Here is a 17,187-nt window from a genome sequence, read left to right on the forward strand (position 1 = left end):
GAGGATGTCCGCGCTGAGGAAGGTGCGAGCCACCGGGGGCCGCAGGGAGCTGGGCGCGAGGAGCCGGGCGCGGGGCTGCGAGAGCCGTCGAGGCGGGGAGGGGGCGGCGTGTTGGAACCGCGGGGACGCAGCGAGGGCGTCAGGGTTGGGGGCGGGGGCGAGCGGGGGTCGTGCCGCCCGCCAGGGCCGGAGCGCCGGCGACCCCAGGGACAGCCTGTGCTCGGGGGTCGCGCGTTGCGCTCCTCGCCGGGCTCCGCGCATCTCTGGCCGCGCTCGGGGGTGCCGGGACCCTGGGCTCCGGGGGTGCGGGAGCCCACGGGGCCGCGGAGGTGTGAAATTCTCCGTTCGTGGAGGGGGCACAGCCTGGGAAGCGCCGGCGGGCCAGGGGCTATGCGCCTACCTCCGGTGGGACAGCTGCGAGCGAGTGGGGGCGGCGGGCAGCAGACTGCATCCCCCTCCCCCCAAGCCCGGGTGGAAACGCCGACGGGGACCGGGAATGAATGAAGGGTGTCAGGCTGGGCTGCGCGCGCGGGGGCTCGCGGGGGCGGGGGCGGCCAGGAGGGGCCCCTTGTGCCGGGCGGCCGCGGCTGCCGAGACCAGGCGGGGTGGAGGGTGCGCGCAGCGAGGGGGTGGCCGCCGCCCGGCTCTCCAAGTGCGAGCGAGGAGCACGGGGGCTTTTTTAGGGGTGGTTGCTAAGCGAGGCGCTACCCAGCGCAGGGTTTTGTAACTAAGCCTCCCCCGGCAGCGGCTGTTGCTGTTCTCCGGCTCCTTCGCTAACGATTGCAGGAGAAATAATGAGGATGTAATTATTACAGCCCTGCGCGGAGGGCTGGGAGGCGGCGGGCGCCGGCTCCTCTGCCTGCGCGCCCAGGTGGGGCTGGGCTGGGCTGGGCTGGGCTGGACTGGACACGACACCTCTCCCCGCCCGGCCCTCCCTCCGCGCGCGGCGTCTGTGGTGCCGGAGGCTTCGGAGCAGGCTGGACCTGGGAACCCGGGGAGGGGCCTCGAGGAAAGATAGTTGGGCGAGGTGGGCGCCGGCGAGAAGGCGGAGCCCCGGGACAGCGGAGGTTCTCAGGTGCAGAGCGGGCGCGGGGGCGAGGGCGCGCGGCGGGTCTGCGATGCGTGTCGGAAACTCGCGGCCCCTGGTCCCGGCCCTACGCGCTTGGAGCCCGGGTCCTTCCCGCCCCTGCGCGACGCCGCCGCCGCCGCTGGTGAATGGCGATCCCGGCCACGGCTTGGAATTGGGAATTCGTGACTTATCGGCGGCGCCGGTCTTGTATCGATTAAAGATAAAGCGATCAGCAGTGAATTTATCCTTCGTGTGGATGAACTCGGCCAGCCCGGGCTGTGGGGGGTTTGGGAGCTGGAAATATCCTCCAAAGCGCCGCCGCTTCTCCCATCATCCCGGACTCGAGGCTGGAGGCAGCTCCGGTGACGCGAAGGCGAGGACCCCCCGGCGGGGTCGGGCCGGGGGCGCCCCGGACAGAGACCCGGTCCCAGCGCCTGGCGGAGCCCAGCGATCCGCGCTGTCAGGAGGACTCTTATCAACAGCCGGTGAATTAATTGTGTTTGCAGTTGGGAAATAACCCAGCACCTCGGCGTAGCCCGAGGAAGTCCGGGAGGCTCTCCAAGGACCCTTCCCCCAGGTCGCGAGGCTGCGCTAAACCCCGGCCCCAGCGCACCTTGGAAAGCACATTTTGGCCTGAGATGAACGCACCTTACACCATTTTCCTTTTACTTCCTTCCTTTTCTCTGAGAAAGGTAATAGATAACCAAGGCCAAAAATGGCGAAATGATGAAAAAATGGTAATTCTTGGCAGGTCAAGTTGTTACTCTGGGTTTAAAAAAATGTCATTAATCAGGATTTTCCAGTAGCCAAATTGTCTTGTGCCGGCAGCTGGGTGACTCACAGATTTGGCTCCAATAGTAATTGTAGAGTGTGCGTACCATTTCCTTCTGGATGGTGTGACTTTTTCATTGCTTGGAAGAGAACACATTAGAATATTTTATCCCCTACATCTGGCAGCATGGGCAGCAGGCTGTAGGCAATATTCTGTCCAAGCACAATCTGGGCGGGGAGGCCGCGGAGGGACAGAGGTGACACAGAGCCGGCCCTGTCCTGGGTTCTCTCTCGGGTCACCTGAGGCATCTTCACCGCGGCAGCTCAGGGGCGTGGGATCTGCTCTCACTGATGACCTGGGGCGCGTCCTGCCTCTGTGCGCCATTCCTGCCCCTTGGCTGTCACTCCTTGGTGATCGCCCCTGTTCTTGGGTAAAAGCGGAGAGGTACGGAAGGGTTTCCTCTGTTGAGCTACCACGTCAAATCTGTATGTTGTATTTTCAGGTTAAAGGATAAACGTTGTAAGCAAAATGAGTACTATGTCAAATAATTCAAAGGAATGAAGTAATTAAAAGTAAAGTTTTCTCAACACAGAGCTGTTTCCTCAGATAAGCATTCTAAGTCAACTTTTCATAGTATTCAATGTGTATTTGTTATCCTTCGAAAGCACTTTGCACTTACGATAGTCCGAAGTGGTACAGCTTGAGACAGAAATAAACATGTATTTATTTACCAACTTTTTGTATGCCTTTTGTTACTTGTGATTTAAATGGGTTAGTTCGATTTTTATTTTTATAGAATTCAGATCACATTACATTATTTCTCCCCAGTGACGTACATGCCCTTCTGTGGCAATCTATTGCTTCTCTTATTTTTGTCTACTTATTTCAGTTTTGAAATTGGTAGAAATTCCAAATTAAATATAAAAGCAAAAATACGCTTCATGGAATTTAAATTACATTGGATTCTGTGTACCCGGAACTCAACTAATTCTGAAACTAAAGTGCTCTAATACCTTTTTAAGGGTGAGAGGATTTTGTTTTGTTTTGTTTTGAAGACATTATCTTCCATAATGTCAAAATTGAAGGAATGCTATAAATTTTTTTATTATGTAGCCGTATTTGAGGAAAAGCTTCATGACTCCTCAGTTATCCAAGGAACTGAATGATATATACTTTGATTATAGATTTTAAAATGAAGTTAATTAAATATTCTATTTATTGACCCTCAGGACAGATGCTCCATGGTCATTCATTGGATATAATAAAAATAGCTATGATTCATCATTTTGGCCAGATGGGAGTCATATTTAGAGCATTGCCAGCATGTTGGTTATAAAAGAATTATAGGCTGCCATACAGGAAGTTAGTGGGCTCACTTTCTATGCAGTTGAAAATTATTCTTAATCAACCGTAGTTTTACCAAGTAGTTTTCATCATACGAGGCTTCCTAGTACCACCAACTTTTTAAATATGTTTTGTTGTTTCCTAGGTACCTGTGTGTACAAAAACTGAGCATGGTGATTTCATGTGTGTTCATGACAAAAGACTGTAATTTCTAGGGAAGCTAAGCAGATGGGCTTTGGCGTTGACCAGGCATGGGGTCGTAGGGTGTGCAAACTCCAGTTTAAATCCTGCATCTGCTGGTAGCCACCTTTCCCCTCCAGGGCTTAATAGCAGTAACACATTAATCTCCTCAGCAAAGGCAGTAGAAGCTCATCTGTAAACCTCTGTTTTTCTTTTTTCATGTCATTCTTCTGTGCACTGACTTCATCTGCCTATGAAAATCTTCTCCCAATCCTCAGGTCGTGGGCCTTGACCTGCAGTCCCTTAACTTCAGCTCCAGGAGAGGTGCCTGGCTGTTCTGGCATCCCCGTGATGGCTGTCCGCTGCAGCTGCTCTAAGGCGTGCACCTCTCCTGACTTGCTGGCAGTGTCTTCATGTGGGATGTTAGTTGCCTTAGTTCTGGAACTGTCCTGTCTGTATTTGTTGGTGGGTCTTCAGGAGTTGAGCTTTCCAGACCCGTTACTGCAGACTCTGGTGTATTCACAGTTCAGCGTAGGCTTGCCTTTCCAGGCAGCAGAAGGCTCCCCTTGGAGAACACCTGCCCCCTCATGGGGTTGGCTTGGTGGACCCCTCTTCCCGGCAGAGGTGGCTCCTGACTGGTCGGAGCCCTAGCTCCCTCTCAAGAGCACCTGGATCAGTGAAGAGCGGGAACTTTCTAGGAAGGGAAAGCTTTAGGAAAAACGGTGGGAAAGGTGTAAGGCCTGGAGCTGTGGCATCAGTGCACAGTCTTGCGGGGATGGCCTGTCTGGAAAGGACACCTTCATCATCTGTCTGTGGAGAAGGGCGGCCGTTATGCAGAGAGCTTGGTCCTGAGGACGCTGTTGGAAGCTGTGAACTAAGTTATGCCTGAACCATCATTACCCCGTGATTTTCAGTTACATAAACCAGGATATTCTTGCTTTGAATTGACTTTTCTGTCCCTGACAAGCAAGTGGGATGTTTGGGTCTTTAGTTTCTCCAAACATTTCCATGTTAAAGCTCTTGTTGCAAGGAAAGGCTTGTTCATCTTCAGGTACTGTTTTTTATATGGTACATTGTGTGTATCGGCAGGAAAAGAAGAAAAAAATTTAAATAAACCATTTTAAACAATGAATAAACATTTGGAACCAGCCCATCTGTAAACTTGCGTTAAAAATTTTCAAAGTAACCTGCGAATCTGACTGATCATTGTCTTTGAAATGTTTCACACTCTGCACAAAAGAAGAAAAATGGAAATGATCCCCAAGGGTCCATAGAGTATGTATTTTAAGTTAGGCTGTATTAAAAATATCCTCCTGTGTGTAATGAATGTTTGTCCTGTGATTTTTGCACAGTGTTGCAAGTGGCTTTCTAGAGACAGGGTATCCCTCTGTCATCCAGGCGAGAGTTCTGTGGCATGATTGTAGCTAACTGCAGTCTTGACCTTCTGGGCACAAGTGATCCTCCCACCTCAGCCTGTCTAGTAGTTGTTGTATGCCACCACACCCAACTAATTTTTACTTTTTTTTGGTAGAGAAGGAAGTCTTGCGGTGTTGCCCAGGCTGGTCTTGGATTCCTGGCCTTAAGGAATCCTCCTGCCCTGACTTTCCCAAGTGCCGGGATTAAAGGAGTGAGTCACTTTTCCCGGCTGCATTTGGCCCTTTATTTGACCTCACCATATTTTAGTTTTCTCATCACTAAGAGTGGGGCTAATGCAATATTAACTTGATAGGGTTTAGGAGGATTAAATGAATTGATGACTGTAAAGTGATAAGAATGGTGCACGTAGTAAATGCTGGATTAGTCTTGACTATTTTTATCATGAAAAAATATAATTGAGGCCTACTTTGAGCCAATCCACAATGGAAATTAGCAAGCCACTCTTTGATTTCTCCCAAAACTCTTTTACTTATTATTTCTGGTCTTGTTTTATTTTTTTGTATCTCTCTTGCCACTTTCCAAAAAGTTTTTGACTGAACTTAACCACAAAAGGACAAGGGCAAAAAAGTTAATTAGAAAATAGAAGTAGAAAATTAGAGGAAACAAACGTGATAACCATGAGGATGGATGTAATTCTTCAGCATCACATTTGACACTGAGCTTCCAGGGAGTCAAGTCAACAAAAACCCAAAACCACAAAGCCATGTTCGACCTCACTTGATCGTGCTATCAGGGTGGACATTGGATACTCATTTTTTGGTGAAGATGAATTTTCTCTGGCACTAACTTGTAAGAGATGTTCTGAGGGTAGATCTTATATTCAGGGGCTGGGGTTGTATAACATATAACAGTTACAAATACAGAAGTTTTTTTTTTTTTTTTTGAGACGGAGTCTGGCTCTGTCGCCCAGGCTGGAGTGCAGTGGCCCGATCTCAGCTCACTGCAAGCTCCACCTCCCGGGTTTATGCCATTCTCCTGCCTCAGCCTCCTGAGTAACTGGGACTACAGGTGCCCGCCACCTCGCCCAGCTAGTTTTTTGTGTTTTTTTTTTAGTAGAGACGGGGTTTTACCGTGTTCACCAGGATGGTCTCAATCTCTTGACCTCGTGATCGCCCGTCTTGGCCGCCCAAAGTGCTGGGATTACAGGCTTGAGCCACCGCGCCCGGCCACAGAAGTATTTTTTAATGATTGTGTCTTGATTTGGTTTCTTTGAAATAAACCAGAAAAACTCACATGCACAGCCTACACTCAGCACTGATGATCTCTTCTTGGTATTTATTTACTTATTTATTTAGAGATGGTCTCACTCCTGTCTATCAGGTTGGAGTGGCATAATCACAGCTCACTGCAGCCTCGACCTCCTGGGCTCAAGCGATCCTCCCACCTCAGCCTCCCAAGTAGCTGGGACTACAGTCATGCGCCACCACACCCAGCTAATTTTTTGTATTTTTAGTAGAGATGATGTTTCACCATGTTGCTCAGGCTAGACTCTGACTCCTGTGCTCTAGCCATCAGCCTACCTCAGCCTCCCAAAATGTTGCAATTATGGGCGTGAGCCACTGCGCCAGGCCTTTTGCTGGTATTTGCATGTGATTTCCATGGCCAGGTCTTCGTGTCTGCATCACTCACTAAGCTACTGTGGTTTAGGGCTGAAGACACGTGGATTCACATTGTGTGTCCTGCAGACAACAGCAATTTCTCAAGTTTCGTGTGCCTTCACATTTCATCTGAGTCTTTGCATGTAGATGCCCAGAACCCTGTTTTAGCTGAAGGTAAGTGTTGTTCTGGTGGCTGTGGCAGTCTGTGGATGGAGCCGTCATAATGGTTCTCTCAGACCCGTTGCCACTTCCCTCTTCTCTCCCTTGTCTTGCGCTTTGGGAAGAAGTGCTCGTTCGCTCAGCAAGCTTAGAGGCAGCATCTCCTCTCCGCACATCCTCCCTGACCCACGAGATTGGGTTGGGCAGGTTTCTCTGTGCTCTGACTGTTAGGGTGACGCCTCTCACCACCTTGTAATTCCCACTTTCCTTGTCTTTGATGTTTTGGAATAGCCACTCTGTGAGAAGGGTCTTGATCACCCTTGAACCCTGGCCCCCGGTCTCATTTAGTGATCTGAATGGGTGAAGGTGCAGCAGAGGGCTGACGCCTCCTCGAGGTACAGATTCCCCAGCCCGACCTGCGTCCCTGCCTCTTCTCCGGCCACGTCGCCCTCCCGGGGTGCTGGCTGTCTGCTCCCCATGGTCACTCTCTGTTCCCTGCCTGGGCTGTGCCCCAGCAAGACTCTGGCTTCACCCACACTTGACAGTGCTTTTCATTCTGCCTTTTCCTCATGTCTTTTCTCTCGAACCTAGTTGGAGTGCTGCTTCCCCGGCCCCAATGCCCGAGTGAGGTCATGCTCCCAGCCTCCGAATTCCTCGCTGGGGCTGGGTCCCAGCCTCCACCTCCCCAAGTCTGTCCACATGCTGTCCTCAGTGCAGCAGAGATGGCAGGAAGGGGTGGCCCAGGCCATCTCTACACCTGCTGCAGGGTTTTAGGCCATGTCACTGGATAAACAGTTGCATGACCTCGTAAATACACACAGTTGACGCCTCGTTACGCCGCCGTCCCTTCTCCTCGTTTCAGCCGCTGCTTCCGAGTTGCGGGTGCTAAAGACAAGCACAGCAGCAGGTTCTTTGCCTTTTTTCTTGGTCTTTAATATGAAACCTTTAGCTCTTTAAAAATAATTTCCATTGTGTAACATTCTTCGTAATATTTTGACATTCTGAACAAACTGCCAAACATCTGTTTTCTGACTATCTTTACTATATATAATTTAGAAATTTGTGTAAACAATTGAGAGTTGTAGTTTCAACCTTTTGTTGTGGCCATTTTAGAATGTAACACTACTGGGCCCGAAACAAAATGTTCTAGGTTGTCGCTATAATTAGATTCAAAGTTTTATTTTTGTTGGTGAAACTTGAATTCTGTAGTTCTTTAAAGCAACCAAACAGTATTTCTCAGTCTTCAATTTTTCCTGCTACTTGCTTCTCTAATGATATTTTCTTAAGAGTCACAGCACTCAATTCAAAAAAACTCTTCTTTGCATGTAACTATCCCAGCAATTTCACTTCTGGAAACTTTTTCTAAGGAAATAATCATGCATTTACAGCAAGTTAGGTAAGTGGATGTCCCCTCCAGTTGTGTTTTGTAGTATAATACTGGAAAACAGCAGCAACAAGATTGGGTAAATTCATGGTGACACAGCAATGTTATAAAAAATACACATCCACAAAAAGATGGAAGTTAAGTACTTAATTCTATAAGAAGGTGTTCATACCATATTAAGTAAAGAGAACGGATTATAAGACAGTGTGAATGTGTTCATCCATTTCCCTAAAGCCACTGAGTTTGGAGCATAAAGACCAGACTGGAAGGATACCGACTCCAGAATGAGGAACCCTGGAAGCCCGATCACATCTCCATCTCCCTCAGCTCCAGGCCACCTGCTTATGGGGGTCCACACCACCCCTCACAGCCCGCCCAGGCCAGCCAAGTTCATCCCCTCAACACTCTGCCCCCATCACCCAGGCCTCCTTGCTGGTGCCTGAACTTCAGTGATTGTCCTGGTTCGGGGCCTGTATGCCCTGCAGGAAGGATGGGGCGTATCTCTCCTTCCTCCAAGCCTTCCCACATGTAGGGCTTCTCAGAGAGGCCAGGCAAAAGTGGGTGCCATCCCTCTGGTGCTTCCGGCTCCCTTGCCTTCTCATGCCCCATGCAACTTATTTATTTTTGATGTTTTCTGATCATATCTGGCATCTGTTGAGTGCTTGCTGTGTGCCTGGCACTGCTGGGCGAGTTACTCACATTAACTCATGTAATTCTCATGCTAGCCCTGTGAGGTCAGTGCTGCCGTTGTCTGAAGGCTGCGGATGAGGAAACTGGGGTAGAGGGGTCAGATGGCGCATCGGATCCCGTGTGGGGTCACATAGAGCCGCAGGCCACGTTGGCAGGGGGGCTCCAGAGCTGGGGACGCAGCTGCCACCGTCCAGTGCCACGGGCTGGGAGAGATCTGTGGGATAGAGGGCCACCCACTGTGGTCATGGCAGTGTCCCCCACGCCTGACACCTTGCTGGGCATGAGCCCCTCATTTGCTGAATGAATGTGGATCAGAATGCCAGCTGCACACCTGCAGGTGCTGAGGTGGACAGTGGTTCTGATTTTCTGGGTTTTTTTGTTTTGTTTTGTTTTTGTTTTTTTGCTGTATCAGAATACTTTTGGCTGCATATAATAGAAAGTCCCACAAAAAACAACTGAAACTGAGGATTTGTGAGTTCTTACCACAGAGCACCACAGCGTGTCATCCTCAGCAACCAGGTTCCCGCTGCCTGCTCTGTGGCCTTCAGCATCCCGGCGTAGCCCCTGCTGGCTGCCGACACTGGCCCTAAAGGCATGATGTGGGGACGGTGCCCCTGTTGGTGACGTCAGCCCTGCAGGCGTGATGGGGGACACCTTTGCAGTAAGGAAACCTTACTGTGAGTTCTCCAGAAGACCTCCCCTCACATCTCATCATGTCCAAGCCAGCAGCTGGGAAGGGCAGTGGGGCCCTTGTGCTGGGCCTGGGGTGGTCACACTCGCCCTCCCGGGCAGAGCTGTCCTGGTTCTCCGGGGCCCGGGGAGAGCGACACGGGAAAGCCGGCCTGTCCTAGAGACCAGGAGGCTCTAGAGGGTGAGGGGCTGCCTGGCACTGCCCCGCCTCTGACTGCTCTTCTGAGTGTGTACACTACCCACAGTGCATCATACTTCTGAGTCTTACGGGACTTCTTTATGTTTTCGTTCAATAAAAAGACTGCAAGATATCATAAAGCAGACAGGGAAGGAGAAACCTCCTCTGAAAGCCATCGAGCCATAGTGACAAGTGCACCATTTACCGTGCCCTGCGCCAGTCACGTGATGGGCTTCACCGCCAGGCCTTGCTTAGGCATCTTTGGTCCCGAGTTCCAGAAATGAGCTTTGACTGACGAAAAGCAAGGCGGAGAGACCGGGAGGACAGGCCATGTTCCAGCCTAGGGGAACGCGGAGGACACAGGCAGCCAGAGGGTGAGCTCTGAGGTGGGATGGGGTGCAGGGCAGGGGTGGGGGCTCTGCAGCAGTATGCGGGGGGGGCTCCATGACGGGATGGGCGGGCTCTGTGGCAGGATCAGGTCAGGGGGCTCCAGGATGAGGCAGGGTGGGGGCCTCCGTGGTGGGACAGTGGGCTCTGCGGTGGGATGAGTGGGTCTGTGGTGGGATGGCGGGGAGCTCTGTGGCAGGCTCTGTGGTGGAACGAATGTGTCTGTGGCAGGATGGGCCGGCCTCTGTGGTGGGATGGGTGGGCTCTGTGGTGGACTCTTTGGGGGGCTCCGTGGTGGGATGGGCGGACTCTGGTGCTTTCTGTCTCTGCCTCGCTCCTCTAAGACTGAGGTCCACAGAGCCAGCTCAGCGCGGCTGCATGCTCCACGTAGCCGCAGGGGTGCATGACCCCTGGGTGGGGACAGAGTGGTCCTCGTGGGCGTTGGTGGGTCAGCATATCCCATGCTGTGACCCGTGGAGGAAGCCCTTACCTGGCGTTTGTTTTCTCCCAGAAAAGCACTAGAGTCTAAACCATAGAGGAACCGCGAGATAGAATATCTCGTATCATTTACCACTCACTTTGGCTTTTTAAAAAGTGCTTACGCATATTGGGTGACATCCAGCCCCGCAGTGCTGTGAATTTGCGAACAGCCTCACTGAGGAGTGAGTGGCGGCACACAGGTGTTCAGCACTGCCCATCAGCACCTGCCCGTTCCTTAGAGCCCTCCTCTGTGGTGGGCTGGGACATGCTCAGAAAGCAGCCAGTGGCTTCCCAGTGGACAAGGACAGGCGAAACCCCGAGGTTACTGCTTTGTCGTGTGTCATGGAGACCTTTCCTTGGCTACCAGATCTTTGCTTTCTGACAACTTTTACTATATTTGTTGTAGCTCTTGAGATTCTTCTCACCTACAATTCATTTTGCTCTCTCTGTATCTAAGGGTATCATGGGAGGTGAGTTAGGCTACTTTTGTACATTTTCTTTTCTTTTTTCTTTATTTGAGACAGGGCCTTGCTTGTTGCCCAGGCTGGAATGCAGTGGCATCATCATAGCTCACTGCCGCCTTGACTTCCTGGGCTCAAGTGATTTTCCTGCCTCAGCCCCTGAGTAGCTGGGACTACAGGTGCATGCCACCACACCCAGCTAACTTTTTATATTTTCAGTAAAGCTGGGGTTTGGCTATATTGCCCAGTCTGATCTCAAACTCCTGGGTTCAAGCAATCCTCTTGCCTTGGCCTCCCAAAGTGCTGGGATTATAGGTGTCAGCCATTGCACCTGGCCTTCTTTTCTTTTATTTCTGGTCATTTTATCTGCTAAGTATTTAGGAGCTAATCAATATATTACAAGTCAGCAATAATTCCATGACCTAGAAATGATTGTAGTTTATTGGTGTGTTTCTTTCCAGCCTTCTTCTAATTATTTTAAAAATCAGAATTGGAAACTACCTTGTTTTTTTTCACTTTATATTCTTTTCTAAGAATTTGCCCATATATTCAAAACATCCTTTTATAATTTAATTTTAATCGATGTGTAACGTTCCTGTATGGAATGTGATTGAAACTTTCCACTATTGTTTGACATTTAAGTCACTTACAAAAATGTTTGGCCATTGTTCTGTGGTTAATGTATTTTTTTGAATATTTTCTGAAAATGTAGATCTTTCTTTTCTCCAGTCAATTCCTAGGAACAGAATTATTGATTAATGTGTGTGTTTAGTTTCCTAGGGGCTGCTGTAGCAAGTTACCACAGATCGGGTGCCTGAAACGGCAGAGTGCGCCCTGGGTCCTGGAGGCTGGAAGCCTGGAGCCCAGGCATCCTGGGCCTGCTCCCTCCAGAGGCGCGGGCGGGTCCCTCCTCTCCTGGCTTCTGATGCTCCAGGCATCCTGGCTTGTGGCCTCATCGCTCCAGCCTGCTTCTCTGTCTCCACGTGGCCTCCTCCTCTTCTCCCGGGTCTCCCCTTCCATCCGTCTCAGATCTATCCTGCAGGACACATGTGAGGGTGGTCAGGGCCCCCTCAGAAAGCCCAGGGTTATCCCCTCACCAAAGAGCCTTAGTTCGTCAGCTCTGCAAAGCCCTTCTTCCAAACAAACTCACATTCCTGGGTTGAAGGGCTTTTCCTGAGTCTCCCGAGGGCCGGTTAGGCCGGCTGCACGAGCGAACGATCCCGAGTCTGGAGGCCGTTGCCAGAGCTCTCTCTAGACTTGCGCATCCACCGTGGCACTGCACGTGGGCACTGGCCGTGCCGCGTCCTTGCCACACGAGGGGAGGCCAAGGCGACTGTGTGGAGTGGGCTCAGGGAGGATGTCAGAGGAAAGGTAACAAAAGAAACCAAAATAAAAAGGAATGAAGAAATGGATCGATAGATCTGACGGAAACATTTCGAATCTTTTCTGTGTCTACAGGAATAAAATCAAGTGCACTTAGAAACGGTTTAATACCCTAAATATGAGGGTTTTCCTGAGTGCATAAAAATGGACAAAAAATATAAACAGAAAATTAATAAAGAAGCCAATATTTCAGTTAATAAGCATTTGAAAATGGCCAGAATTGCCAATGAATGGTAACACAAAACATGGCTTTTAAAAACTACAAGTGAGCTATTATTTTACAGATAATTAACGGCCGTACATTTTGATGTCTGACTTCCAGGACACCTGGCCCATGTCCCTGTCTGTGCCTCCGCCCTTCCCCGCGCGGGTCCGTCTACTGCGCGGCCCCACAGCTCGTCGTCTGCAGCATTTCGGGCTGATGGGAGAACAGTGTGTCCGGTCTTTATAATGAGATGTATATTCCCTATTTCAAAAGGCCTAATGGGATAGCATTTTTTTAAAAGAATTCAAACTGACTAAATTTAGTTTCTGAAAAATGTCCAGTCCAAAAATAGACCTATTCCGAAATATTCGTCACTGGGACCCTGCTCGTTTTGTCTGAGCAGGTGAGTTGGCCGAGTTGTGGACGGTTGGAAGTTTCTTTATCCATCGGCAAACAGGTGTCCGTAGGCACGCCGATGCGAGGCCACCCTCCCCTGGAAAGGAGCGTTTTCCTGGCGCTTGGCTGCTGCAGGTTTCTGACAGTCACTCGGGAGGTGTTGCCCTCTGTCCCTCTCGGCCGTCTCGTGACTCTGTGACCAGGCCTCATATTTTTCTCCCCTGACACATTACAGAAGTTGAATAGTGAGGTTAGAAAAACCTCTCTATGAGTTTCCTGTCTCTTTCTGGTCCTCATAGAAAGTTCATCTGACACTTTTTTCAAGCCCATTTTTCCTCCTTAAAGAAGTGGTCAGTTGCTGCTGGCTTAGAAAAGGGTCTCCCTCCAGGGCTCTGCTGTGGCCCGGTTCTTCCCTGGCATTCACTCACCCAGTTTTCATCTCGCTTGCTGCTTGGAGGTGAGAGTGCTGGGTTGCCTGTGCCACCTTCTCCCTTCCCTGTGCTGAAATCATTGGTCTGTCACTTTTTCCTCACTGTGAGGTCAGTGTGGGCTGAATCGTTCTGTCCAGTTGTCCTGCCATGAAGCAGAGAGAGAGAAGAGAGACTCAGGATAATCCCCAGGCTGCCAGCTACCACCAGCAGGTGCAGAAGGCAAGGTGCACGTTGCTCTGCGCTCATGCCTCGCCTTCCTCCAGCCTCGTGTGTCCGGGCTGGCCTCACACCCATGGATTAAAGGGCAGGTGAGGCCTGGTCTTGCCCTCCAGAGGTCCACAGTCAGGCAAGCAGCACAGATGTGCCAGTCTCGGTTGCACTACCAGGCAGAGGTGCAGCAGTGCTGAGCCAGATGCCGCTGCTGATGGCAGGGCCCGGTCAGCACCAGCCGCCTGTGCTCCGTGTGGGGTCAGAAGGAGGGGATGGGGCAGGAGGTTCTCCAGACAGCTCTGTCCTTGCTGAGCACAGTGGGGGCAGCTCAGAAGATGAAGGCTTAAATTCCCTCCTGAAATTTATAAATGGGAAGATGCCATGGCAGCCGGGAGGCACTGGAGAGAGGCAGTGTGGAGGTGCAGGCCGCGCCCACGAGGGATGCTTGCGACTGGATGCTGTACTTTCAAGGTGGGTAGGGGAGGCCCTCATGGTGCTGTCACCTGGGCCCGGGGCACTGCACATCCAGCTCAGAGCCTCCCACTCCTGCCCCTCCAAGAAGGCGAGCTCCAGGTCCTCAGAGCAGCCTTCTGTAGCGACTCTCTCAGCCATTTCAGTAGATAACCCTCACCCCGTTCCCATTATTATCACGTGAAAAATGGCAGAAACTGCAGTCATTGTGTGGTCACCACTTTCCTATACCTCTTCCTTAAGGGAACAGACAGATACAGCTCAAACAGTCTTTTAACTTGGTGTCTTTGGGTCAAGTGTTACCATGTGCCTTGCAAGCGTGAAAGCAGAGATGTTGAGAATCCAGGAGGCTTTACTGGGGGGACACAGACCTGACCGTTTAGGGCCAGATGGGTGTTGCTGTGGACCCAGTCACTTACACTGAGGAGGGGCCCGGTGTGTGTGAGGAATTGCTACTCTGTATCATGGAACACAAACTTTACAAACGTGTCTTTGGAGGCTCATCATGCCGGGAGGTCAGGCCGGCCCCTGCTCTTTCCTGAGTTTCCAGCTCACACGCCCTGGTGGGTTTGTTCTGAAGCCCCCTCTCTAGGGAAATGGGGCATTGAGTCACTCGGAAGAATAAGGGCCTTGAAATCATAACTACGCCAGCGAACGTTGACTTCCAGGAAAGAAGAATTGCAGGGATGCCTGTGAGATGGCAGGTGCCGCTGAAGGTCTTTTGAAATTGTGGACAGACCTGCAGGAATGAGAAGTTCTCAGTGAGGCGCTGACAGGGAGCCACAGATGCCTGGGGGAATGAAACGGAGCCACAGACGGTGGATGGAGCAGGAGGAAGTAGTTGGTGGAGCAGCCAGCAGCCCTAGGAGCTTTGAGTTCTTGATTCATCATTCGAATGCTGTGGGTATAAAAACGTGCTGGCTCACCAGATGGAGCCTTATCCCCTCCTTAGACACACTCGTGTGTCCTCTAAGATGATCCAAGATAATGAAATAGATAAATACTTGCTATTTTCCTTGAGGTCTTAACAAATCCTGCACAGAGAAGGCCGGGTATGTTGAGCGGCCCGCCATGGTAGGCCGTGCCCTGTCTGGGTGGCAGGGTGCACCACGTGATTGCAGCAGGAGGGCCTTCGTGGCACCACCACGCGCCCAGCGGCATCAGGTGCACTTTAACTCCCCATTTAACAGCCCTGCCTTCTTGCTTAGTTGCCTCTGGGTGGGAAGCTTCGGTTGCCTGGCGGATCTGAGTGAGGATGGAGCCGAACCGGTCCACGTGGGGGGTGAGTGGTGCGGTGTGGGAGGCGTCAGGGCAGGTGCGAGGGATGGCTCCACGTTGGGGGTGAGTGGTGCCGCGTGGGAAGCGTCAGGACCGTGCCACGTGGGGAGTGAGTGGGAGGCCTATGGCGTGGGAGGCGTTAGGGCAGGTGGGTTTCCCAGTCCTCAGGGCAGCCTCTGCAGCAGGCGTCCCAGCCACATGACAACTTTTGTAGGGATCACTTTGCGAGACCCTGACAGAATTGGTCATTGAACCTTAAACAATGGGACAACTCTCTTCCTAACAAGTCCGGGACTGGCAGGAGCCAAGATGCTTTCGGCCTGGGTTTTGCATGTTTTACCTCCCTCTGTGCCCGTGCCTTTCCGGAAAGGTGCAGTGAGCTTGGCTTAGAAACAGTGGTTGCAGTGTCAGTATCTTACATTCCTGAAGATAGGAATAATATTACTTAGACGTCCAGGGCCACAGAGTAGGGACTGAAAAGCAGTGTGCCTGGTCAGGGGCAGGGCTTACACCTGCAATGGCAGTGCTCTGGGAGGCCAAGGAGGGAGGATTGTTTGAGGTCAGGAGTTTGAGACCAGCCTGGGCAACATAGTGAGACCTCACTTCTAAAAAAAAATTAGCCAGGCGTGGTGGCGTGCACCTGTAGTCCAGTCACTCAGGAGGCTGAGGTGGGAGCATCGCTTGAGCCCAGGAGTCTGAGGCTGCCATGAGCCACACACGCCACTGTACTCCAGCTTAGTGACAGAGTGAGACCCTGTCTCTAAAAAAAAAAGAAAGCAAGCTAGTTAGGAAGCAAGCAGTGTGCTGTTGTAACCAAGATACATATTTTTAGTCCATCTGGTAAATCATCCTAGCAATTTGTGATAATCTGGATGACTTTGGCTGAGTTTCTGAAAGCTTGCTGACAATATGTTCTTCTAGAAGAGGCTTTTGGCGTGTCTGGTGGATACAAAAGAGGACATGAGGGTTTATTACCGATGAGTCATTCATTCATTTGATGTATTTACCGATAACCCCCAGTGCACCTGTCACTGGGTTTGGCCTTGAGTGTGCTTTTGTAAATACAGACGACAGTGTTTTCTGGATTTAGAGTCTGTGGAGGGAGGTAAGTATTAAGTATCCTGTAATCCCAGCACTTTGGGAGACCAAGGTGGGTGAATTGCTTGAGCTCAGGAGTTTGAGACAAGCTTGGGCAACATGGAAAAACCTCGTCTCTGCAAAAAAAAAATACTCAAATTATTAATACCTGGATATGGTGGCTCATGCCTGAGGTCTCAGCTACTCGGGAGGTGGGAGAAGCACTTGCCCAGGAGGCAGAGGTTGCAGTGAGCTGTGATTGCCACTGCACTCCAGCCTAGGCAACAGAGCAAGACTCTGTCTCAGAAAGAAAAATAAATTAAGTGCCAAGCAAGTGAATTGCTAAACATGTTTTTAATAATCTTAATTATAACTGAGCTCTGACTGTGTGAGCAGCTGGAAGCCCAGGAGGGAAGCGGCATTTGAGGTGAGGTCTGGAGCGTGAGTAGGAACGAGGGGCAGGTGGGGGTGAATGTATTCCAGGCCCAGGGAGAGAGGGAGGGGTGGAGCTCTTGGTGAATCTGAGGACTGTGGGTCGACCAGCGGCTGGCGTGGCTTGAGGGGCTGGAGAGGGGGATCCATGTGTGTCGGATCCCTGGCTGGGCTGCCGTCCACTGGCTGATGCCCCCAGGTGTGGTTTGAAAGAGCAAAGTGCTGGACATTGGCTGGGAAGCCAGGGTTCTGCATTTGTCAATTGACTGTCAGGGCTGTGCCACCCACACACTAGAGACCATGGCAGGCAGGGAGGCAGGTGGAGAGTGGGGGATAATGCTGGGGTGTGCCCACAGGTGGTCGGGGGATCCAGGGGCATCCTAGTACTTGCCCGGGGCATGGTGCCCTGGGCTGTTGGGGTCCTGTTTTAGGTTATAACTGGTATTTGACTGACAAGGCATTAGGGGCCAGGCTG

General features: G+C 51.2%; 1 protein-coding gene across 1 annotated transcript; it reads left to right on the top strand.

Annotated features, from left to right (window-relative positions):
- The first annotated feature begins 666 nt into the window (after positions 1 to 666).
- On the top strand, positions 667 to 2,575 carry LOC116276434. Its single transcript, XM_031669912.1, has one exon. It carries the CDS (start codon positions 1,119 to 1,121, stop codon positions 1,584 to 1,586), a length of 468 nt encoding a protein of 155 aa, XP_031525772.1. The 5' UTR covers positions 667 to 1,118; the 3' UTR covers positions 1,587 to 2,575.
- Positions 2,576 to 17,187: the final 14,612 nt, after the last annotated feature.

This window comes from Papio anubis, chromosome 8 (assembly GCF_008728515.1).
Source record: "Papio anubis isolate 15944 chromosome 8, Panubis1.0, whole genome shotgun sequence".
Taxonomy (NCBI): Eukaryota; Metazoa; Chordata; class Mammalia; order Primates; family Cercopithecidae; genus Papio; species Papio anubis.

What these genes read in the sequence shown, in the direction of transcription:
- LOC116276434 (XM_031669912.1), top strand. Translation starts at nt 1,119, where the DNA reads ATGCGTGTCGGAAACTCGCGGCCCCTGGTCCCGGCCCTACGCGCTTGG.